This window comes from Ambystoma mexicanum, chromosome 6q (genome assembly GCF_040938575.1).
Source record: "Ambystoma mexicanum isolate Mex_15411 chromosome 6q, UKY_AmexF1_1, whole genome shotgun sequence".
Lineage (NCBI taxonomy): Eukaryota > Metazoa > Chordata > Amphibia > Caudata > Ambystomatidae > Ambystoma > Ambystoma mexicanum.
Genome location: NC_090937.1, coordinates 631521243 through 631547468, shown reverse-complemented (window position 1 = coordinate 631547468; position 26226 = coordinate 631521243). Strand labels below are relative to the sequence as shown.

Genomic DNA, 26226 nt, shown 5'->3' with positions numbered 1-26226 from the left:
TATTAGTAAACAATTACAATACTTCAGTGCAGGGAAAGTTCCTGATTCTGATAAATCTATTTCAGGTATTTCGAAGATGATATAGTAAATGTATGCAGCAGTAAAAACAAAAAAGAATAGATATAAGTAGAAATATGTTTAATTGTAAGTGTTATGAAAATAGTCAATGTCCACAATTACATTTAAAATTCTCCTACTGTAATAACATCACATGAACACATTATTTTCTAAATGGCAATTTAATTAAACATAATCACATACAAAAGAAAGTATGTGTCTGTGTGCATTGTGATAAAACATAATCTAAGAAATCAAAGTTTGGTTAATATGCATACAAAAATCAGTTACTTATACTACATAATTGTATACCACCCATTACATTTACAGAAACAAGGGCAGATTACATTGCACTGTGTAAATATGAAGGATGTACATATATATGTTAAAAAACAGATTTGCATATTTCAAAATGTCATTAACCAAACCAGTGTCATCAATGATGTCATGTATGATGCAATTAGTGATGTCACCGCAATGTCATCAATAATGCCATCAATTATGTCATCTGTGTTGTCATAATTGTCATCATACTCTGTGCAACAGGGTGTGGATAGTTAAGGTCGACTTGCTCGAAATGTGATTGCTGAATTTCAGGGGTTTTGTTGTGTTAAGTCTCTCCTAACTAAAGTTTTTTCACTGAATTTCAAGGGTTTTGTTATGCTGTCATTTCTTTCAGGCCCACTAGTGATGTCCTTCGGCCATGGCCATTGTCCACAGGCTTAAGCTGTGGTCACTGTAAATGATGCAAAGTGGCAGGTTCGTTCAAGTTGTTTGTGCGAACCATGAAATATTATAGATACATTGATCATATGTTTAGTCAACACAAAGAAAAATGTAATCCGTTATGCTTGATAAAAACACTTCAGCCAACACGTGTTTTGAAACTTGGTCTTTGTCAAAGCAATGCTGATGTCTTGGGTTATTCCTAATGGTCTAATGTGATGTGCTCCAATTCAAACAATAGTTGTTTTACAGAATGGGTACGGTCCTGATTGGAAGACACTCAGTCTTGTAAATATTAGCAGTTTAGCATTGTCTCTTGGCAACAGTCTGGCCTTGAAAATATTAGCAGTTTTGCAGGGTTTCTTGGCAACATTGGCTGGCTCTATTGTAATTTCCTAATGAAATGGGGTTCGCTGTAAGGAATTGTCCTTCGCGTTTCTTCTTGTAACCATCTCTAGAAGTGCATCTCCAGTTGAGAGTCATCAAGGCATTGTGGCCATGCAGATTAGCAAGCCTTTTGCTCCCTAAAATTGCCTAAAATGTGTCTTACAGGGCAGCGCTACTTTATACACAGCTTAATCAACCCAAGAAAGACATTTCTCAAGACTGCAGACAAGACCTTCCCGGCTGCTCCCTTATTAGGGATGCTCAGTATATTATTATCCGAAAGTCTTGAGGCACTGTTCTAGTTTAGTACTGTAGATCTCTTTTTAATGTCACTGTCCTGGTCATTAGGGTCGAACCATATTGTGAGTCTTTTCTCAGAAAGTGCCCATCTTGGTCCCTGACTTCATGGAGACCCTAGGAAATCAAACTCTGCTAAGGGGATTACAGCACTATCCTGACAGTGGCTGCTGCAAGTCTCTGGGCCCCACCAGCATTGGTGCACTTTCGAAAAGTGGTGCAGCTTTCTTGATTGTTTAAGGACAATGATGGGTATCATTTCACGGAGTGTGTCCAGGAGAATTATGCTCATGTGATTTTTGTGTCATTTGACCCTTTAGGTGGGACGAGAGAGCAGGTAATTGAGCTGATTGATGGGGAACGAGTGGCACACCAGCACTCCTAATTAAAGCCACTACCTGATTGCAGCCACCCTCAATGAAATAACTGTTTGTCCAAGTCTTACAGAGAGCAGGAGCAGTAAGCCATGCCCCTGCCTGTAGTTCATGGGAGTTTTGTTTTTAAGTTCATGCACCAGATGCTCCGTTGCTCCCCTGTTACATATGCCTTGCTCCTGCACAGCGAGTTCATCCATGGAGTATTGTGCACCAGTCATATGAGGAGCGGTTGTACGGTGGCAATCCCTCATTTATTGTCAAAGTTGTGATCCACATGCACTAAGAACCCTGGATGAGGGTCTTTTAAATATGCCGCGGTCATGAAGCAATAATTGCACGCACTGCCTTTTTAGGTATGGTTGACTCTACATGAACCGCCTGAAGGAAGCCCTGCACCAGAACTTATTTAATGATCATGATGTCACCTGCGGTGGCATCACACTTTAAGGTATACACCATACTACAGTGTGTGCTTGCAAAGCTTCCCTTCAGGTACTGGGATGCAACATCCTTTCATTCCACCTCACAGTGCTCAATGCTTTACTGGTAGGATAAAGGGAAACAGCCACCTCATCTCGGCCCGGGAACAAGGTAACAGAAGACCAAAAAAAAAGAGGAGACCCAGGTGCCTCATACACTTTCAAGGACAGGAAACTATTATGACAGTTGACACTGGAGTCTCTGGACGAGATTGCAACAGACCTCACATGTTCCCGGTTCTTCTGTTCTTCTACAAACTGGTTCTCACTGTTGGATACCACCAGTTGAAATTGCACTGTGACTCGAGCTATATAACAACATTCTGGCCTCAGAAGATATAAAAAGCTGAGTTTCGGAATATCCTCTGCAGCGGAGGTATTTCAGAAAGCAATCCAGGAGGACATTCAGGGCACACCAGGGGTGCTAAATATCAGTGATGACATTCGTGTACATGCCAGCAGCAAATAAGAACACCTACCACTATGGCATACTATGATTCCACATTACAGGAGGAACTAAATGTGGATGCCACTCACACTGGAGAAGTGAATCCAATTGCTTATGCATCACGTGCTCTGACACCTACAGAACACTGATATTCGCTAATATAGAAGAAGGCCATTGCAGTCCTGTGTGGTTGTAGACATTTGCCCCTTTACCTCTATGGGTGGAAGTTTAAGGCATACACTGACCACAAGCCACTGCTGCCAATATTCACAGGGTCATCACCTCACCCGTCCGCCAGAATTGACAAATGGCTCCTGCACCTCCAGAAGTATGATTTTGACCTGGTGTATCAAGCGGGAGAGGGCAACCCAGCAGATTTCCTGTCCAGGCACCCAAGAGATGCAACATGAGTAGAGGTCAAGGAATCGAGAGCGACAGAAGAACACATTTGCCAAATTGTCAGCTCAATGAAACCAAAAGCCTTCAGTATCACTGACATCCTTGAAGCAACCCACGCTGACCCGTGCTGTGACATAGTAAAAAACGCAATACTTACAGGCAAATGGAAGTAATCCTGAAATGTCCCCAATCGCACAGAGGCTGCCAGGGACTTCTTGACAGAGGCATTTGCGGTTTGCCATGAGCTATCCATCACAAGCGAGGGGTGGATACTAAGATGCACATGCATCCTTATCCCGACCAGCCTACAGAACCGAATCATTACCTTGGTGCTTGAGGGACATCAGGGGATATTGAGAACGAAGGCCAGGATACGACACAAGGTGTGATTTCCCCAAATAGACACAAAAGTACGGAGTGTTATCTCATCATGCCACCCCTGCCAAGTGACCAGTGCACCCCTGAGGCCGGAGCCAATACAATATGCAAAAAGGGGCTCAGCATGGTGGGAGGCGATCAGCGTCGACTTTTGTACGGTACAGGATGTAACATATCTTTTGGTCTCCATAGACGATAGACGATTACTCACAATATACCAAAGTGGAAATTATACAGTCAACAGTGGCAGAAGTGGTGTCCCCAGCTTTGGAAAAGATGTTCGCCACACATGGACTGACGAAATACATCAAGAGGGGTAATGGGCTGCCATTCCAAGGGAAGGAACTAACAAAGTACTTGGTCGATTTGCACATCCGCCATCATCACATTACCACAAAGTGGCCACAACCCAATGGCGATGCGGAACGGTTTATGAGGACCATAAACAAGGTGTTACACATAGCAAAAGCCGAGAACAGCCCATGGAGAGTGGACCTGTACTGGTTTTTGCAACACTACCGGGTGACACTGCAAAGCTCAACATACATACCCCCGGCAGATCTAATGTATGGAACAATTCTCAACACATCAATACTATAGCACCCCAGCAGGTAGGCGAAGAAACTAAACAAGGAGCGCACTCACTCCAAGCAGTGGCAGCAAACAAGCACAAGAGCACCAGGTGACGTGCAAGATAATCAGGGCACAAGGTGAGGGACCAGGTACTGGTGCTGAGAAACACAACAAAGTCCAAGCTATCAACCTGCTATAACCTTACACCCTAGATGGTGATCCAGAGAGAATGATAACAGCCAGCCACTGACAGGAGACCATCTTGAAGAATGCATTGTGGTTCAAGCGTGTTCCAGAAGACATGTGAACCTAAGATCAGAACCAGCCACAAGTGAAAAGTGAAGATGCCCCAACATCCCTGATGCGACACTGTGAGGCAGAAATAGATCGGTGCCCTTAGCCCATTGACCAAGCAGAGGAAGAGGAGATGCCCCCCAGCCCAGAGGGCGAGCAGGATGATGATGAAGATGCAGATACCCCACCATGTCAACGGTACAGTGGGTACAACCGAGGGAGGACCCACGGTCCCCGGGTAAACTGAGAGTCTATGGGCTCTAATATGAACTATAGTTTAACAGAGGTGTAATAATTTTATTATTATTATTATGAGATCTGTGAGTGTTTATATATTTTCCTTATTATGGAAAAAGAGTGATGTTATGTACACATCACGTCACTGAGCACACAGGACGTGACATGTGATTAATAAAGAGCTGTAAGAGGATTGAATTCAGCACTACAGCTAAGTCAACGCCTAGTCTAGAATACTGAATGAAAACCCTTATTGATATATCTTTATGTCCAGTTCATGCGTTCTGGATGACTACCCCTATATAACACCCCTCTCTTGGAATCCTCCTGACCCCACTGAGCCAAGAAGTAGTTCTGTTTTGCAAGTTAAAAGGTTTAATTGATAGTTTCAACAATAGGTATATATATCACACTTTAGAATAAATTAATAATTGAATATCACACTTAATCTGATATGATAAAGATTAACAACGGAGAATCTGGCACTAGCACACTTCTTGATAATCACTAAGGAGTTGACATGAAATGGATAAGATAGCAACAATACTTTTATAGTTTCAAATGGATGCAATGTGGAATGAAATGCAGTAAAGAAAATAACTTGATAGGATTTCAGCAAAAGACAATGTAATCACTTTCTTGGACAATTCACCCCCCCTTTTATGCAATGCAGGGAAATGGAAGAAAGGCACACAATTCTCAGAAATGCAATTCAAATGTAATTCAGTTCACCCCAGCAAGCTTAGACTACAGAAGTTTAAAACACAGGCAAAATACTTTTATATGTGCTGGCAATAAAGTGAAAAATATGCTAAAATGCTTTTAATTCCCTCTAGAGGTTTAGGGTGAGTGAAATCAAGTTAATATTAATCCAGGCTCACTTTAGCAAGGATCTAGGGTGTAACTAGCAGGTTAAACGAATTTTTGGCAAATGAAAGGCAAGCAGCAGCAGATTTTTACACGTGAAGAAATTTGCAAATCGCGGCAAAATTTGCGAATGCGCCGAGCGCGATTACAGAGGAAATACAAGGACTATCACTATCGATTTGGGCTCCTAGGAAAGCGTAGGATCGCAGCTCCCAGATGAAAGTTACTGCAAGTCTCTAGCACAAACGGTCACGGAGATATGAGCGATTAAATAAAGGTCGTTTTTCAGATTTGAAATTTTAAAGTTCAAAAAGACAAGTGCAGCTTGCAACTAGAAAATGACAAGTGACAGCTTTACAAATGACAGGTGACAATTAGGAGGCAGTTCTACTTAGATTAAATAGATTGAATTATATTATTTTAACTAAGAGATTGTTTCTGCACAGTTTTGCTATGTACTCACAATATATTTAGAAATATGCCTCGCCACGGATCTGGTCAGGTTTAGGATTGGACTCTGGTCTCTGCACTTCACAGTGATCTGGGTCAGCTCTCTCTGGTTCTGCTAACAGGTCAGCTCTACTCTGCTGGTCTGGGTCTCTGAAGGTTGATAGATTGAAGTCTCTATGTTAGCTCTCTGGAGGTTGATGGATTTGAAGTATGGATTTTCCCGGCAGAGCTTCCAGCTGCAAATTGATTTGAAGGTCCCTATCTGTCCTGTCTGTCTGCTTTTATGTGTTTTTTTAATGGGTGTGTGTGAGCAGCATCACTAGCCAGCCCCTCTCCACTTATCATTGGCCAAGCTTTCATTTCTCCCCTGATTGGGGGAGCTAAGTTGTGTCAGAGTGATGTCATTTTACAGCCTGCAGAAAGTCCACTCCTCCTGTCAATTTACACACAAATCTAGATTTGAACCAAATACATATTTGCAGAGGTACATATTGTTTTAAAATCATATGCACCCATCATGCATTACAGGAGGTATACCCTGTTCAAACTCTGCTCTTCCTGGGAGCTTGCATTCAGAAATGGCAATATTTTGCACTTTTTAACTGGTTTGCAATTTCGGACATTAACCCAAATTTACACACATGTGCGCAAGGAGTATGGACATTAGTTGATGAAGTGTCAGATTTCTCACATGCACACATTTTGAGTAATATCCTCTTTTCCGCTAAAACCCCCCTGAACATACCACCGGTTCTAAAAACCTCTTAAAATGTGGGCAGAAAAATCACAAGAATTATGGTATCATTTATAAAATGTTCACATGTCCGCTCTATGAGTTATTCATCTTTTTAGAGTTATGTTCTGGCCCCAAATGGGTGTGGTTTTCCTCCAGCACAAGGTTGAATTTCTGTTTTTTCCAGTTCTGCCAAGCCAGCTTGCTCTCACAGGCAGTGCCCCTCCTTTGTCCTTCCAGGAGGAAGCTACATTTACGACATCTGCAATAAACCATCTGCCTGGGTCAGGACAGGGCTTTGTTCAGAGCTCCTGTATTCTGTGGGGGCTTCCCTTAATTCAATTATCAGAGAGATGGCATATCCTTAGTGTGGCCAGCAAAAGGCAGATAGGTCTGGGAACACAGCTGTGACTCAAGTTTCACTCCTGATGGGGGTAGTTGCCAGGCAGAATTCAGTTTCTCAAGCCAGGTTTCAGATAAAATGTCACTTTTTGTTCCCCAGTTTTCTGCATTCAAATAAAACTAAACATTTTTACATATGCAGCTAGAATGCTGATTCTAAGTTTAAAACTATGACATTTAAACAATTGCAACCTATGTGACACTCAAAAGTAGGTCACTCAGTCAATTTAAACATTTAGATTTTTTTAGTGTCTTTCAGTCCACATTTACTTAAACTGCTGAAATCCACAGCTCAGCCAGTCTTGTTATAAACCTTCAAGTCACTTCAGAATATAACTTTACATTGTATCCACCTCTCAGTAAGTCTTTCTTTGGCTTGCCTTGGGTTCATTTATTCAGTTTACAAAAAGTAAAATCTGGTGTTGTTTTAAAATGCCGGCTTTTGGATAGTGGTGAGTACTGGCAATGCACCCCTTTTTGGGATTTAAGAAAATGAATTCCCAACAGTTATGGGTTTGCTTTTGGCAATCAGCATTGCCACTCCCAATGGTTTCAGACTACTGTGTGGGTAGTCCAATGGTGGTTTTAGGCAGTGTCCTTCTGTGCCCATAACATCGGCAAAAATGAGTGGCAGCCTATTCTTCACGCATTTCCCTGTGCATTTTCTGGGACGCTCTGGCCATCATGATGTTTTCCATGTCAGTACTGCACAGTTTTGAGGTAGGGCTTGGATGCGTGGATAAAAACATCCCACAGAGCTCATCAGTTCCAGGCTACACACGATACAAAGTGGACGTGTTCCATTTGCATGCGCCTTGGCCCCGTGGCCTAATCGGGGCACATCGGGGCTCCCTCACCTCAGGGGGAGCTCCAGATGAGAGCTAACACCCTCCAATAGGATGTCTTTACTTTCTTCCTAAATATCTTGTCAGACTTTCTCCCCAGCACTAGCAGAACACACTTGCCTTTCAAATCAGACTGCTTGTCACTCTCACGGATCGGTCTTAAAGCAACTTTCCCTGGCAAGCAGAGAAGCTGATACCCTCGAAGGTTGATGAAATCCAAAGAAAGACTACAGAACATATTTGTGACACAGCAATGGGGGCTCTTCAACACAGTACGTAGAGCTGTATATTGGCAATAGACACCGTCTGAGATCTTTGTAGAGGTAGACTTTTTTTTAACAATATTCAGTGCATGTTAATGAATATTTAATAGTGAACAAAAATAATTCAAAAGAAAGTTGCAGCAATGACATTTTTATCAACATAAGATTAACATTTAAGGGTCTGATGACCCCAAACCCTTGCATTCATCTTTCACAGAGCACAGGGGCAGCGCGGGGCTTTGTGCCCCTCACAGACAAAGAAAGCTGCTACTGCGGGTTCACCTAGAGCACAGGCATTGCATATCATGTTCAACATGCGGCTCTGTCTTTGACAATAGCTGGCAGCATAAGTGATGGCCAAAACCTGATTAATCTTTGTAAGGGGCTTAGGTGCTCCATTGGTGCATTCGAATTTTCAATCCTAGGTGGGTGGGACTTGAAAGGGTACCCTCTTAAAATGGATGCTGATTGAGGCACACACCATCTCCCAGTTGTCACACATGTACAGCACTCATGTTGCCCATTTGCTTTCTTTGCTAATATAAAGTGTGATGAAGGGCAATCAGAATCACACACCTCCATTATTTCTACCGTCATGAAAAATAGACTGTGGTTCCCAAATTAAGTATTCCACCAAATGAAGCCGGCCTGAATTTAGTACTACGTAGTGGTCTGGTGACCCCTTCTGCAAGATGTATGCGTGTCATGTGAATTACAATTTGTCTATTTGGGCTTTCCTATTAAGATAAAGCCGGATGAGAAGTATTACAAAACCTACATAATTATGAAAACATGGAATAAATGGCTGGCGGTGCTTCACTATATAATTTATCATGGTGGTTACAATATCCAGGGCCTCATTGAAATCTACCGTACTGCAATACTACCAGGGATTATGTATGCTCTGGAAGTATAACCCTATAAACAGACAAAATGTCTTGACAGGCTTGAAAGGAAGATTTTGTGCAAAATTATGAACCATCCTAATGCCACTCCTGTCGAGGCCCTAAGACTCGAATTTGGTGTTAAGTCACTTAGATCTTCTTGGCAAACACAGAGGTTATTGTTATAAATGACATTTTGTCAAATAGCTCCAACCCCAACCAACTGTATAAATTATTGGGAGAAGAAAACAGCATGGAGAATAAAAACGAGTTTTTGCAAGAACTGAAAACCTCTACTGAAAACTATTTGGAAGAATTGGGTTTGAAAATAGCCATGATTACAACTGATCCGAACTTTGAGAAGAAACTCAAAATTAAGGCAAAACTATGGGACAGAGTAAATCACATTGATACTCTACATACTAAGCTAAGGTATAAGGAGTATTCTTATCAGGGCTTTCCATTATACAGACCAAGCAGCTATTTGTGTAAATGATGTCCTTTGGAATTGAAACGTTTCATAATCTACTTGAGATTTAATCTCCTACCCACTAGAGAATATTGCGTAAACAGGAATAAACTGGATCGCACTGACAATATTTGTCGACTGTGCCAGGAGGAAGTGGATAGGTGCAGACACATACCGACGGCTTGTGATGCCTGCACTGGCTGTTATCATAAAGGCTATGTGAATATAATATCTCACCTTGAAAATGTTTTTGATAACCAATTTTGGGCTACGCTTATAGGTGCACAATCAGTAGGAATTTCTGCTGCAGCCTTGGCAATTTTGCAGGTTTTGACAAAGAAATTTATGAGTTTTCTTGAAAGAGAAGAATTAACTAAACAGATAATTGATTTTAGAAATTCTGAATAGTAGGAAGATCGTTTTGGTTTCTTTTTATATAGGAATAATGTTCAAAGTTTTGTATTACGCATTGTGATTTGTTTTATAAAAATGTGTTAAAAGTTTAAATTAACTATGGCACAATACAAAATAAAATAAAAGAATTACAATTGGCACAATGTCATGGGCCCTTTTGCACAGCGGCACACAATTCTAGATAATGAGGCAACACGAAAGTATTTATCACAGCCTCAAAACACAATACCACTGTGCACAGTTATGCATCCTTTGCATTAAAAGTGCTAATGTATTCCTACGGGTTCAGCACACTATCGCCGTTCCTCGCTACTATGTCCAGACCAGAGATGCTTTAGTTGAATACATTGTCTCTTATGGCTGATAGTGCCAGCTAGCTAAATAGCAGAACAGCACATTGACAGGGAGAGTGCCAACATTGGACTTGGAATTTTGTACAGTAACATAGTACTGTTGGTGGTGGGAAGGTAGGATTTGTATTTATTCGGCGATCTATGTGACCACCTCGAAAATAAATTCCCGAGGACGAAAATGCTGATTTATTTTGATGCATCTCGCTGCATATCTATGTGTGGGGAGACCCCTACAAACAACATACCCCAATATTTATTATTGCCCTTACCCAACCCCCACATATATATGCAGCACCAAAATGCAGCCTTTTACATTCAGCATTTCCGTCCTCAGATTATTTACATTTGGTATTTTGGTATTATACCTTTGTTCGGCAACTACAGTTTGAAGATATGTGTTTTTAGTGTATTGTGAAACTGGAGGATGGTGAGGACATTCCGAGCCTCTGCCAGATTGAGGTCCAGATGTTCGAGGCAGGATGTGGCATGTTGGGCTGCCTTGGGGAGGGGCAGATGCACAGTTAGAAGCTCTGTGTGCAAAGAGGGTGTTTGTTCCCTCTTTGAGTTTGGGAGTAAAAATGTAAAGCAGTTAGAATGTATAAACAGAGGTGAAGGCAGCACGTGTTGAATACACCGCTACCAAAACGTGAGGCCAATGCATCAGAATCATCTGTGGATAGTACAAAACATTTAAAGCTCATCCATCCATCCTGAGAAATCACATTTTTTAATGCATTTGTTTTTGTTTTCTTTGCTGACACCTTGCACTCTTCTCACTTTCTGTACGCATCTTTTGGTTAAATATGTATTGATGATTGCTTTCTGCAGGCACCAAATTCTCCATCATCTTCTTAAGAAGAAATACTCATTTTCTGTGTCAAGGTCTTTTATACACCATATATAATTAATTGTGTATGGAAATCTTCCAAAGTTGGGTTTTTATCTTGTTCATATTTATAATAGACATCTAATAAATCCATAACACTATGTTAAAAAGTCCCCAAACTGATGAATGTTCTTAATTACACACTTCACAACAAAAATCTTTGAAACTATTTTTTCATATATTGCTGAGTTTTTCCTGTATTGTCCATATAGCAAAGGCATTTCCAGGTACTTTAACTGATTTGTGGGCGAGTGCTCCAAAAGATTTCCAGGTTGTATTCTAGCTGTTACTATATTAATTGATGACAATATGAAGAAAAAATAAAGCCTTGACCTAGAATAACATTTCTTTGAGTTGTAGTGCTTTGAATTTTACATCTCCATGTCATTTAACCCAAAACCATGCATCCAAAACTGCATTGCAGGCCACATTTAATATATAAAATGAAATTAAAATAAAAGGTCAAAGTACAATCTCCAATCTAGAAAAATAAGTAGCCATTTCAGGGCTTTTTGTGACCATAGATGGAGCCCATTCATATTTTATTTTGTTTGTATTATTAACTGATTTTACATACACATCATGTTTAGGTGTCAGATCATACAGTTCCTCAAAGGTTTTAAATAGACATTTGTGAATACATGAAATTAAATTGTCAGTAATTAGTCACCTGTTCATTCATTCATTCAATATTAAACAATAAAGATCAATAACATCTCATTCTAACTCTGTTTCTTTAATTGATGACCCAACTAGTTAAAATACCTACCTAAATAAAATAGCATATCTTGTAGCCACATATTTGTGTAAGGAGTGTCTATATAAGCATGCAACAATACATTGACATTACAGGGTAGCCAACAACATGCAAAAGATAAGACAACAAAAACATAACTGGGGAAAACATAAATGAATAAATAACATGACTGGCAAATGCATATAATTCATAAGACCATTTGATACAACATTGTTTAACATATCTTGCATTGGAAGAGGTAAAGCTAATTGTTCATTAAATAATTAATAATTGTATGCCATTTCAGTTCACATATAGTAAATGCTGTTCGACTATTAGCAATACATTGTTCCATTCTAAGAACGTAACACATATTATTACACCAACCGAATATAGTAATTTTTAAAAATAGATTTCCAATTTGATGGAATCATTCAAATTGCGATTGTGATAAGTCAGTCCTATAAATCGAGTAACCAGCCAATAGTCTTGAAGTTAAAAGATGACCCAATAGGATATTGACAAAGTGATGAGAAAATCAACATTAATCATATGAGCTAAATGGTCCCAAAATAGTGTCCACATTTGTTTTAACAAAAACACAATCAAAGTACATATGCTTGAAGGAGCAGGTCCCATCATTAACCAAATTTATTTCAAATAACTTTAAAGGAGTAAGGAAGGGTTTATGAGTAAATAAAAATAATGTTTGTGTTATATTTGCCGAAGTGGATACTTGGTTAATTTTCTCCCAAATAACGAACTGCTCCGAAATTTGGAATTCCATGTTACATTCAATTTTCCATTGCACGTCTGTTGGACACTTGGTTTTGTATCTGCAATCAATCTATGAAAATGCGAAGCTCTAAATAGTCATATTGATTAAGGCACTTTAATTTTGATTGTCCTAAAATTAGTAGATCATTCTAAAAAAGTGTCAGATTATCAATACATGCATCCATAAATTTACTAAATTGTGCAATTTCCATATTTGAAAAAAGAGAATTTCATTCTCAGCTCATTAAAAGAGACAGGATCAGGACATGAGAAAATCTCATATATATACGTGATACCCTCACTAAGCCAATGTTTCCAAAGAAGGGTTCTATCCTCCTCCTTGATCTTACTGTTAGTCCGCAGATAGGGTGATAGGAGATTTGATGGGTTATCTATGTGTGCAAACAGATATTCCCTAAGTACTGATGTTAAGTTAATTGATTTAAAGTAATCAGATTTGACATTGCTGAAAATAAACACCAAATCAATAACAGAAATTAGTTGAACTAGTTCCTTTCCCCCCACTGTTAGCCATACATGCATATCACCAAAGTTATCATTTAAAAACCAGCATTCAGCCTGTATGAACATGAACACTTTTTGATAGTGTTAAACATTTGGCAATCTAATTCCACCATTTTCAGGGGAATTAAATAACTAAATAACTTATTCAAAGCAATTCTTTGTTTGCTTTCTAGTACCGCACAAAACATTACATGGCATAGAGTTTATACATGTTAAAAGGAAAGACAGCAGTATAAGAAGAAGCATTTGCAGATAAAATAAAATGCCTGGAGATAACATAATTGTAATGGTTTCAGGCCTACCCCAACAAGTGAGATAAAGTGGATACCAAGTAGAAATTGAGCCCCTAATCCCATTGAATAAATTGTCTGTATTAACTTTGATGGATTTTTCAGTAGATGAGAAGATGGCAAAACCCAAATATTTAATATGGTTTTGACACCATTTGAGACCCTAGGACTTAATTCACACAGAGTATATTTATAGGCAATATTACAGATTTTTCTTTATTAAGTTTATAACATGAGACATCAGATAATAGATTGATGAATTCCCATACATTTCTAAGGTTGCTATTAGGGTTTTTTAAAACAATTAAAATGTAATCTGCATATGCTGCAATTTTAACTTCCAATTTATCATATATTACATCCGGACCAATAGGGCATCTTCTGATATGCTCGAGAAGGTGCTCAATATAGGGACTGAAGAGAATGGATCATGGGCATCCCTGATGAGTGCATCCATTTAATGAAATATGGGGAACATTGTCCATTCATAAATATTGATGTTTTTGGATTTAAATATAGTTTAGCTAACAAAATATAGTTTGGGCTCAAACTGTGCCATTGGAGCGATTCAAATAAGAAACCCCACTCAACCCTATCAAAAGCTTTTTCCACACCCAATGCCACTGCAGTATGCCGACCCACAGACCTCACAGTTCTGTGCTACTGTTAAAAGATGCCAGCCCAAATGTCAGCTACCCACACTCTGTACAGCGCTCTGCTGCTCTTGAGCTAGGTCTGCGCTTTAATCAATAACAAGAAAACTAATAAAAAAGAAAGTTATTATTTCTTACATTATTTTCAGGACGTTATGACAGTGTCGGACCAGACGTTATGACAGTGTCGGACCAACGTGAGAGGTGGGGTGCTAATAGTTGCATTTCCCATTTAAACTCCCATAAGGAATATTTGTTCTCATTTACAGAAACAAAAGAAGAACAAAAATGCTGGACAGATGGCTTCACAAACCTTTTGTAAAAAACCTGACAGTTTTTCTTGATTTCTGGAAATACCACACATCATTTTAAAAAACAAATGGGCAATTCATTTTGTGGATCCATTATTTAAAACTTAACAGCTTCAATCTGAGTGCCAAAAGAGATCTATAAAATCATTTGTTTTGCTGGATGGGGAGGCCCACTTAACTGAAATGGACAGTGGTTGCTGTGTTTGAAAAGAGGCGGTGGAACTATGTTCCTTACAGGCCTGCCCCCGCCTTCACAAACCCCATCTCCATGCCCCCAACCACACACAATACAAACCCCCATACACATGCGCCTGCTGTTTAAGGGAACGTTCAGTGCAGTGCAAGTTTCAACTTCTTTCTGAACTTTTATTTTGAAACGAAACCATTCAGGAATTAAAATAGAAGTATAGGAACAGTGAAACTTAATAAAACAAAGTAGAGGAGCGCCACTCCCAACCGCTCCCGCCCACTTCGACCACTGGAAATGGGTGTCTTTTGAATGGCTCTTGAACCCACGGAATTTTGAAACACAGACCATGGAAGATCCTCGGCACTCTCATAACTGGGGCAGCAACATTTTCCAAAATTGGCCACATTGTGGACATCTGTAGTGTGGGATGTATTTACCCATGCATCCGAGCCCTACCTCAAAACTGTGCAGTACTGACATGGAAAACATCATGATGGCCAGAGCTTCCCAGAAAATGCACAGGGAAATGCATGAAGAATAGGCTGCCACTCATTTTTGCCGATGTTATGGGCACAGAAGGACGCTGCCAAAAACCACCATTGGACCACCCACACAGTAGTCTGAAACCATTGGGAGTGGCAATGCTGATTGCCAAAAGCAAACCCATAACTGTTGGGAATTCATTTTCTTAAATCCCAAAAAGGGGTGCAGTACCAGTACTCACCACTATCCAAAAGCCGGCGTTTTAAAACCACCAGATTTTGTAGAAAACTGAATAAATGAACCCAAAACATGCCAAAGAAAGACATTTTAAGAGGTGGATCCAATGTAAAGTTATATTCTGAAGTGACTTGAAGGTTTATAACAAGACTGGCTGAGCTGTGGATTTCAGCAGTTTAAGTAAATGTGGACTGAAAGACACTAAAAAAATCTAAATGTTTAAATTGACTGAGTGACCTACTTTTGAGTGTCACATAGGTTGCAATTGTTTAAATGTCATAGTTTTAAACTTAGAATCAGCATTCTAGCTGCATATGTGAAATTGTTAGTTTATTTGAATGCAGAAAAACTGGGGAACAAAAAGTGACATTTTATCTGAAACCTGGCTTAAGGAACTGAATTCTGCCCACCAGCCACCCCCATCAGGAGTGAAACTTGAGTCACAGCTGTGTTCCCAGGCCTATCTGCCTTTTGCTGGCCACACTAAGGATATGCCATCTCTCTGATAATTGAATTAAGGGGAGCCCCCACAGAATACAGGAGCTCTGAACAAAGCCCTGTCCTGACTCAGGCAAATGTTTTATTGGCGGCAGTCGTAAATGGAGCTTCCTCCTGGAAGTAAAGGGGAGGGGCACTGCCTGTGAGAGCAAGCTGGCTTGGCAGAACTGGAAAAACCAGAAATTCAATCTTGTGCTGGAGGAAAACCACACCCCTTTGGGGCCAGAACATAACTCTAAAAAGATGAATAACTCATAGTACGGACTTGTGAAAATTTTATAAATGATACCATAATTCTTGTGATTTTTCTGCCCACATTTTAAGAGGTTTTTAGAACCGGTGGTATGTTCAGGGGAGTTTTAACGGAAAAGAGGATATTACTCAAAATGTGTGCATGTGAAAAATCTGACACTTCATCAACTAATGTCCATACTCCTTGCGCACATGTGTGTAAATTTGGGTTAATGTCCGGTATTGCAAACCAGTTAAAAAGTGCAAAATATTGACATTTCTGAATGCAAGCTCCCAGGAAGAGCAGAGTTTGAACAGGAGATACCTCCTGTGATATGTGAGGGGTGCATATGATTTTAAAACAATATGTACCTCTGCAAATATGTATTTGGTTCAAATCTAGATTTGTGTGTAAGTTGACAGGAGGAGTGGACTTTCTGCAGGCTGTAAAATGACATCACTCTGACACAACCTAGCTCCCCCAATCAGGGGAGAAATGAAAGCTTGGCCAATGATAAGTGGAGAGGGGCTGGCTAGTGATGCTGCTCACACACACCCATTTTCAAAACACATAAAAGCAGAGAGACAGGACAGATAGGGACCTTCAAATCCATTTGCTGCGGGACGCTCTGCTGGAAAATCAGAAGAACCAGAGAGAGCTGACCCAGATCACTGTGAAGTGCAGAGACCAGAGTCCAGTCCAAAACCTGACCAGATCCGTGGCGAGGCATCTATTTCAAGAATATAGTGTGAGTACCTAGCAAGACTGTGCAGAACCAATCTCTTAGTTAAGATAATATAATTCAAGCTATTTTAATCTAAGTAGAACTGCCTCCTAACTGTCACCTGTCATTTGTAAAGCTGTCACTTGTCATTTTCTAGTTGCAAGCTGCACTTGTCTTTTTGAACTTTAAAATTTCAAATCTGAAAAACGACCTTTATTTAATCGCTCATATCTCCGTGACCGTTTGTGCTAGAGACTTGCAGTAACTTTCCTCAGAAAGCTTAGAATCGTGGCTTTCCTACGAACCTAGAACCGCATTCCTACCCCATATAGTTTTGCCGCAATCGTGAAAAACGCACCCGCGAATTTTACCGCGATTTGCAAATTTCTTCACGTGTAAAAATCTGCTGCTGCTTGCCTTTCATTTGCCAAAAATTCGTTTAACCTACCAATTACTCCTAGATCCTTGCTAAAGTGAGCCTGGACTAATATTAACTTGATTTCACTCACCCTGAACCTCCTAGAGGGAATTAAAAGCGTTTTAGCATATTTTTTTCTTCATTTCCAGCACATTTAAAAGCATTTGGGCCTGTGTTTTCAACGTCTGTAGTCTAAGCTGCTGGGGTGAACTGAATCACATTTGATTGCATTTCTGAGAACTGTGTGCCTTCCTTCCATTTCCTTGCATTGCATAAAGGGGGGGGGTGAATTGTCCAAGAAAGTGATTACATTGTTTTGTTGAAATCATATTGAGTAATTTCTGTACTGCCTTTCATTTAACATTGCATCCATTTGAACTCTATAAAGCATTCTCTATCACATTATTCTTCTGTCCCTATTTACCAGTGTGCTATCTTATCCATTTCATGTCAACTCCTTAGTGATTATAAAGAAGTGTGCTAGTGCCAGATTCTCCGTTGTTAATCTTTATCATATCAGATTAAGTGTGCTATTCAATTATTAATTTATTCTAAAGTGTGATATATATCTATTGTTTAAATTATCAAATAAACCTTTTAACTTGCAAAACAGAACCACTTCTTGGCTCAGTGGGGTCAGGGGGATTCCAACAGAGGAGTGTTATATAGGGGTAGTCATCCAGAACGCATGAACTGGACATAAAGATATATCAATAAGGGTTTTCATTCAGTATTCTAGACTAGGCGTTGACTTAGCTGTAGTGCTGAATTGAATCCTCTTACAGTAGCATGGTTAAGTCCCAGAGCAGTGGCCTAGGCCCGTTTTGGCAAACATTTGGTATATTTCTTTCCTGAAATGTGTGGATTCTGCCAGGCCCTTTGACTCTCAAAGTGTGCCACGAAAATTGAGAAAAGGGCATAGAGCAGCCTTTGGAGTATTTCTTCACTGATCCTGGAGCATTACAAATAGTGAATATCTACGGGCCATGGATACTCTACGGTGTTGAGGTTGTCACAGGTTCTGGCCTGTGGCCAATTCAGGTGGCATATTGCAGACTGGGCATGACCAAAGGCTTGCCATTGGCAATGAGGCTAGTGGCCCATTGACCCTCTGCATAGGTAAAGTGACCAATGGGACTGAACATAGGCCAGGCCGAGTTTCTATTTCAGGTTACTTAGTGGTGCCCAGGGCATACAACAACAACTTGTGCCACCATCTCCCTTTCCTGTGCACTATATGTGCTTCTCTGGTTTCTAATGGCAGCACCCTGATCCACATGTAACACATAATAGACAGGTAACATAACCCCCCCCCCCCTGTAGTGGATCCGACAAAGACAATGAATCCCAATAATCTTCAGAATTAGATGGTAAAACCACATCACACCAAAACCTAACATTTAAGCTCTGTGGCTCAACCAAGCAACAGGGTGAATTCATAACCCACTGCATAGCATGAAGAGGCCTTCACGGGAAAACACTGCTAACTCAGCAAGGCGCTGTCTCCTGTACCTCCTATAAAAGTATGCTCTTCCACATGGGAGCACCAGGCACTATATGGCGGAATATCTATGCACTCACAAGCTCTTCACTTTAGATAGCACAGCCACTATCTCCTTTTTGAAGTTCTGTAAAGGGCAGACCACCCCCTTTATACAACCAAACTCTCTTAAACAGGTGTCCCTTCATACCAACCACTGCTACTCTTCTGGTTCCCGGCCACCCACTCCTCTTCTCCAATTACCATGACACGTGCAATGATGCAGTCACCAGATAGCCTAAGCACAATAAAAACAAAATAAATATTGTAACTGTTAGGGCACCCTGATTGGAAACCATCTCCTTTCAGTGAAAACATTGAATCGGTGCATTGGCTGGGAAGACCATGCAATGCACACAGTACAAAGAGGGGTGCTCTAAATATCATATCCCACATCTAATATATTTTAAAATAGGCAAGTACAATTTGAATTTCTTCCTCGCAGATAATGTGATAAGTTAGCCTTAGCTGGTGGATAAAGGCTACCTAATAAAAGCAGAAAGTGCTCGGGTGGGTAAAAGGAGTCATAACACCGCGGTAGAAAGGGGTTCCAGGTAAACACACATGGAAGCACCACAAATATTGTTGTCACATGTTTATAGTATCAACGTTGTTGTAATTAGACAGAGTGGGCAGATAATACGTTGGGCACATTTCCTCCATCCTCTAGTGTTGTTCCAGCAGATAATAATATTAATTTAGCATTTATATAGCGCTACAAACCCTCAGGTATCTGAGTGCTGGTTGTCATTAGCCACGGTGTGTGGTGCTCATTTATTGACCTCGGACGGATGAAAAGCTGAGTTTGGTCCTGCCAGGATTCGAACCTGCATCAGCAGGCTCTGCAGAGATATCAAAGCGAGAGCTCTACTTGCTGTGCTATCAGACCGGCTCGGAAGTGTATAAGCTAGTAGATCTGATAATTTTCATTGATATAGGGTTGTTTTGGTAGCTGCTTACTATAGTATTTTGCTTCTCCAGGTGGTGGCAAGGGATGATGACCAAGGTGTTAACAACCAATTAACCTACACCCTGATTTCTGGAAATGAAGATGGCGCCTTTTCTCTGTCAAACAGTGGAGAGCTCAGCTTAGTACAGCGTCTGGATCGGGAGAACAAGGAGCGGTATACCTTGCTGATCACAGCGGCCGACGCGGGTAGGTGTTATCTACTTGTTTGTTGTGAACATATCTTATAAACCTTTACACCAGTGAGGTATTGTAATATTGTCTGATGCTGCATTCCAAGACCTCATTATGAAATTCGTATTGCCAAGCCAATTGCAAAGATAGGCACACCTAAGATCATTTGTTTCTTCATTCTTGCATAAAAGAAGAAAACAGACCGTGGATGACTACAGAATATAGCAGTTTAGATTGTATAGCGCGATCTCGCATCTGACGTGACTTTTTGGCAGGTGGCAAACCCCACGTAAGGATATCTTCCTCTTGTTTCATAGGTAGGCTGAATGACATATAATGTCTTTTTGCACTGAGGAGTTTTAAAGACAAAACCGCAGATCCCCGGTGCAGCCAATAGCATTGCAGTATTTTCTGTGGTGTGCGGCACCTTGCAATTTTACGATGATGCCCATTCTTCGCGCTTCACAGTTTGAGTGCCCTGAGGACATGTGTATGTGTCTTAGTGGTTGCTTTTTGCATTTAGGGCGTGCATGTGCATCCTATAAACCAACGATCAAGGATCCATGTAAGGTTTCGCGTGGAGATCCACAGGCGCTGTGTCTTTAAATTTAGCCACATACATCCGGCTCCATTATTATATGGAAAAGGCCCCTGCCTTCAAACGGTGAAAAGGTTGCTGTTTGGATGCATGGGTGGGTGCCTTTGGTTTAGTTAAAAAAAAAAACAACTGACATTATTCCACCAAGCATGACACTAGACATCTTTGAACAATGTTTGGGGAAATGCATAGCAGACAAAGTGATGGGGTCTGAAGCATTCTGATGCGTATTTTAAAAGATGTTTTTGCACACAACACCGAAAAAGGAAAGAGTGGGGAGGGGTATGGTGAACATGTTAGATCATATTAACTTAGTGGCTAATTTGTAAGGTCCCTGCTCCTTTGCAGCGACAGACACGGGGATGTATGTTGCACGCTGTGTCAATGAAGAAATCTGAGAGGATATTGTGTAAGGGCTGCATATTTTTTTTTTTTATGTATCCTGAACTGTTATGTTGCCCTTAATAAAGATCTGCGATGGCAAAGAGTTGCCTGGCTTAGGTGGCAAGTGATGCCTTTTGCCCATGTAAGAGAATGTGGACCGAGACATATGTGTATGAAGTCCAGTGGCAGCTGAGCAGGGACTTACATTCTAAATGAGTGAAGATCAGTTGTGGCTGGAGAATTATTTTCAGTGTAAGTGATGTTACCAGTTTCCCTCCATAGTATGAACGAACAAGCATGATGAGGGGAACCTAAGCAATCTAGAGACATTTTGGGGAGGTTTGCCAGAAAATCAATTGAAATTGTGTGGAAAGCCTTATCAAGTACTATTGATTTTACAAAGTACAATCAGTTCAATAGGGTAACACATTGAAAAAATCAGATTGATCCAATATCACCAAAGCATATATGAAAGCATTTTACACATTAATGAGGCCTGTGCTTACTATGTATTCCAGCAGTTCCACTGTAAAATACACTTTCATGATGCCTGTCCCATAATTATTACTAAGCATCACCACTATAAAACACTTTCATGATGCCAGGCTCACCATATATGCTGGCAGTACCACTTTAAAACATGTTTGTGATGCCTGGCTCATAAAATGTGGCTGCATTCGCACTGTAAAACTCTTTCATGATGCCATGACCTCTGTATATGTCAGCATTTCAACTATGAAACACCTTCATAATGCCGTGTTCGAAATGTATGCCATCATTACCACGGTGAAACTGTAAAACACTTTCATGATGTTGTGCAAAAATATCTGCAAGCATGTTAGTTTAAACACATTTATGCTGCTGGTGTGCCCCACCTCACCAGCCAAATAGACAGCCATTAAAAAAGTGGCATCTACATACATACTGACAGTCGTGCACGTTCTTTAAAAAAAAAATGTTTTGCTAGTGCTTATGGAGTGGGTAAAGGAAATCAGCAGAAATATTGGGTATACAGTTAAATCTACTGATTCCGGGCCAGTAGGATAGATCAGGGACAACCCGTTTGTCTTGAAATCAAGAAAAGCAGTGCAACACAGGTCTCCGATATTAAGTGCATTATAACAGATTCATTAGTACATGAATTAACACAACTCAGCCAGCTGGCATATTAATTATAATTGAGGAATTTTGTTGGAATTCATAAATAATAAATATTGTAAATCAACAAATTATAGTTTTGAGATCATGACAAATAATTATTCACCCCCTGAAGCCTTGAAAAGGTGCAGAACAGTGTGAAACATATGTTGGCTAACTATGGATTAGACTGGATACATAATTTGTTTGCAATGTTAAGTGTAAGGGTATATTTGTATAGGTTTATGTGTAAGAGTGTATTGTATCAACATGTCTCAGCAATGAATATGTGTTTGTTGCTTTAAAGAAGAGTAACTTACCTTTGACTTGTTAGTGTTTTGCAGTTGGAGCCTGTGTCTTATTGTCATTGTAAACACTTCCCTAATGTAATAATATATACCAGTTTCTGAACTGTAAATAAAAGTCCATTATGCATTGCCCACAGTATATGCCAATGATGCTACTGTAAAACACCCTTTCATGATCTCTGTGCCCACATTACCACATGGAAAAACATGCACGACCCTGTGCCCTTGATACATGACAGCATTTCCACTGTAAAACACATTTATGATGCCACCCCCCAGAGGATATGCCAGCATTTACACAGTAAAACGCTTTCCTGATGTACCCACAATGTATACCATTATTGCTTGTGTAAAGCACTTTAATAGTGCTTTGGATAAATTGTTTTCCAGTATACAACTGTAAAACACTTTCATGCTGCTGGTCTGTCCCACAACCCTGACAAACAGGCACTTTAAATTAATTTGGCACACACACACACACACACACATACACACATTCACATTGAAAGATTGTCACTCACTGACACACACACACTTGCACAGACTCAATGACTGACGTGCACATTTTCATTCAAACTTTATTGCGCAAATACATAGAATATCATTTGCAACACGCAGATATTTATTGTGTGAAATGTCTAGGGTTGAATGTTCCGAGTAAGGACCAGGAAGGCACAATAAGGAACTATTTGTGGCCCCATGGAAAGGGTCTACAACATTGATCCAATGCTTGCTTGCCAAGCCACTGAGGCAATGGACTGGAAAAAATGGGGCCTTTGTGTCAGCACTCAGCTCAACACGTCATCACCTCGAGCTGTAGGTTGATTAAGAAGTTATGACCAGGCTCCGCCAAATGGTTGATGGGGGGACGTACTGGAACTTGGAGAGGAAGAAACTGGTGGGGCAAAGGCCCCACTTCTGACACTGGAGAATAGGCTTTACAATGTGTAGAGAGGTTATGTTCATAGTGCTTCAAATCAATATGAGAGTCGGACTGTACAACTTAAATTCTGCAGCTCTGATATGTATGACATGTTTTACTTCTCAGGGTAAATAGGCTGTACATTGTATTATTTGTTTAACATCAAGAACATCTGCTTACTGCATGTGAGTAGTCTCACTACTGAGAGAGGGGTCAACACATTCCTGAGTACCGTCTGCATCACATGGCAGGAGGGTAGCTTCTTTTATGCTGAGCGAGAGCATACTTTAGCTTGGACGATTTGACCTGACCGAGGTGGGAATAAAACGAAAGCCTGCAACTGCTAGGCTTTCAAGCACTGTAATACTAGAGGTGGTTATTACCACATTCACAGAAGCGTTTTATAATGGTGCAATCCCATAGGAAAATGTTCTGTGAATCAGGCTCTTAATGTTCTGAACCTTACGGGATGTTAGCTGACCCTATGCTTGAGGCAAATCATGCAGCCATCTTTCCGGGTGGATTTGTTCTTTAAAGGTATTACCTTAATTGCACATAGAGCACTCCCATGACCCAATTAATGCTCGCAAACATAGCTTTGCTGACCAACCGGACGTCACTTTTCAACATTTACTGAATGAGGAAACACGAGTTTTACTACCCATTTAATTCCATATTCGCACACGTTTACTTGACTACAATCCTTCATATGAAATGAACGCAGAAGTATGAATTTGCTGAACGTGAGAGTCCACTCTTCCTTTCATTTAAAGAAACATCGTATTTGTGTTGGTAATGTGGCAATGAAGGAACACGAATGAGCAGGTCGGCCACATGGTGGCACTCTTTCACTAAAATGCTCTGATCTTGCCCTTCATCGTGACATGTATGACAGGTCCTTTATCTGGAATGAAGAACGGTGACTCGAAGAGTGAACATATATAAGCCCGTTGATACAATTAAACATTCCCATATTTCATTAATTCACCAGTTATAAAGTAAACCCTGATATAGCTTTTAAAATCTGCGTTAACGCATTCATTAGATACTCCTCATAACTGAGCCAGCCAACCAACACCCAAAGTACTTCACTTGCCAAGTCTGTATTGTCCAAGGCTGTGAACATAAGATCCTAACCCTCCTCACACTTCCTGCTTGGGGCGCTGTGAAGTCATTGGGCCTGATTCGTGGTGTTTTTGCACAGTGCAAAGTGCATTTTCACTGGTGCAAATTGACTTTGCAATGCCAACAAACGTCCTGATTCATGAAACCGTGCAAAGTTTCTTTTTGCAGTGAAAAAACACTGATTAAACAAAGCGTTTTTCCATGGGATTTTCCCATTGAAAAATGCATTGTGAATCAGGCCCTCCGCATTGTTGCTGTGAATAGCCACCCCATTCCCATTATGGCATGCACTCTGTCTTTCCCATTCCAGGCACCTGCTTCATCTCACCTCCCCTCTTGCGCTCTCTTTGGGCGTACGCTCACTTTCTCCCCCTCAAAAGACTTGCCCGATTCATGGAATTGTTTGCACGGTTCATGCACTGCTGAAAAGGGACTTTGCACTCAGGACACAAACCCTGATTCTTGGAACTGTGCAAAGTGCATTTTTCCAGTGCAAAGTCAGTGTAAAGTCAGTACACATTACTGCAGTACAAAATGACTTTGAACGGACGTTGCACTGCAAAAAAAACACTTTTCACAGTTCCATGAATCTGGGTTTGTGTCCGCAGTGCAAAGCCACTTTTTACCAGTCAAAGTCACTTTAAACCGTGCACAAAAATTGCATGAATTGGGCCAAAGTTATTTCTAAAGCGATAACACAAAATGTTACCCTTATGTGTTGCTCATGCGCCCAAGTTGTTTTTACTCCATACAGATGGAGAAGGAAATAAAGTACCACACAAGATTTGTGTTTTGATTCAACAATATTTATATGGAAAACTGTTGCCCTTTAGTGATGACACGTGTTTCAACGTAACCAACGTCTTTCTCAAATCAGGGCTGGTATCAACAAATGACAAGTAATATCAAAAACAGTGCATAATAAATTGATTTAAGTAAACACCAATGTGGTCCACAAGAACGTTTGCAAACACGTGTCATCACTAAAGGGCAACAGTTTTCCATATAAATATTGTTGAATCAAAACACAAATCTTGTGTGGTACTTTATTTCCTTCTCCATCTGTATGGAGTAAAAACAACTTGGGCGCATGAGCAACACATAAGGGTAACATTTTGTGTTATGGTCTTTTCCTAGTGGAGTAGAGGAATTATAGGACTCCACGGTTACCCTAATTACACATGCGACCTTAACTGTATGAACACAAAAGATAAAAAGGGCGCAGAGTTCTTCGACATCAGTACCAAAAAATAGATTCCTCACTTTTTTGTTATTTCTAAAGCGCTCACATTTTGTAGAAAGGCAAGCACTTTGGTACAGGCGCCTTCCACACTCCTTTGGTGCTAGTGCCATTTGGGAGACAGCTGTGGCCAATTAATTACACTGATACAGCCCCTTTTCGTCACAAAAACCACACTTTAAGGAATAGCTAATTCTGTACCACGTTAATATATTTATTGGATGGTTTCGTAGGTGGCACAGGCCCCTCATAACATGTGTCAGAAGGGCCAAGACAGGAAGGGAAAGTGGGGACGGGTGTCAGGATTTTTCAATCCTTCATTAGTCGCAGTTTAGTTCCTGTACTTCATCTAGGGTCCGCAGCGGAAGAGGGTATTCAGGTATTCCATCGACAACCTTGTCCAGAGCTCAAGATTTGTCTGTCCTATTTCACAGATGCAACTTTGCTATTTTGTCTCCAGTGCAGAGCCCATAGAGCTCTTGCCGTTGTCTCCATTTTCTGCTGAACTTGTTTCATGCTGTTGGGTTTAGCACACGTAG

The 26226-nt window shown here is 40.5% G+C and overlaps 1 protein-coding gene across 1 annotated transcript in view; it reads left to right on the top strand.

Annotated features, from left to right (window-relative positions):
- Positions 1–26226, top strand: part of FAT4 (FAT atypical cadherin 4) — a 438908-nt gene that overhangs the window by 305239 nt on the left and 107443 nt on the right. Inside the window, exon 6 of the mRNA XM_069631121.1 lies at positions 19814–19988. Coding sequence (XP_069487222.1) covers positions 19814–19988 — 175 coding nt within the window. The remainder of the gene's footprint in view (positions 1–19813; positions 19989–26226) is intronic.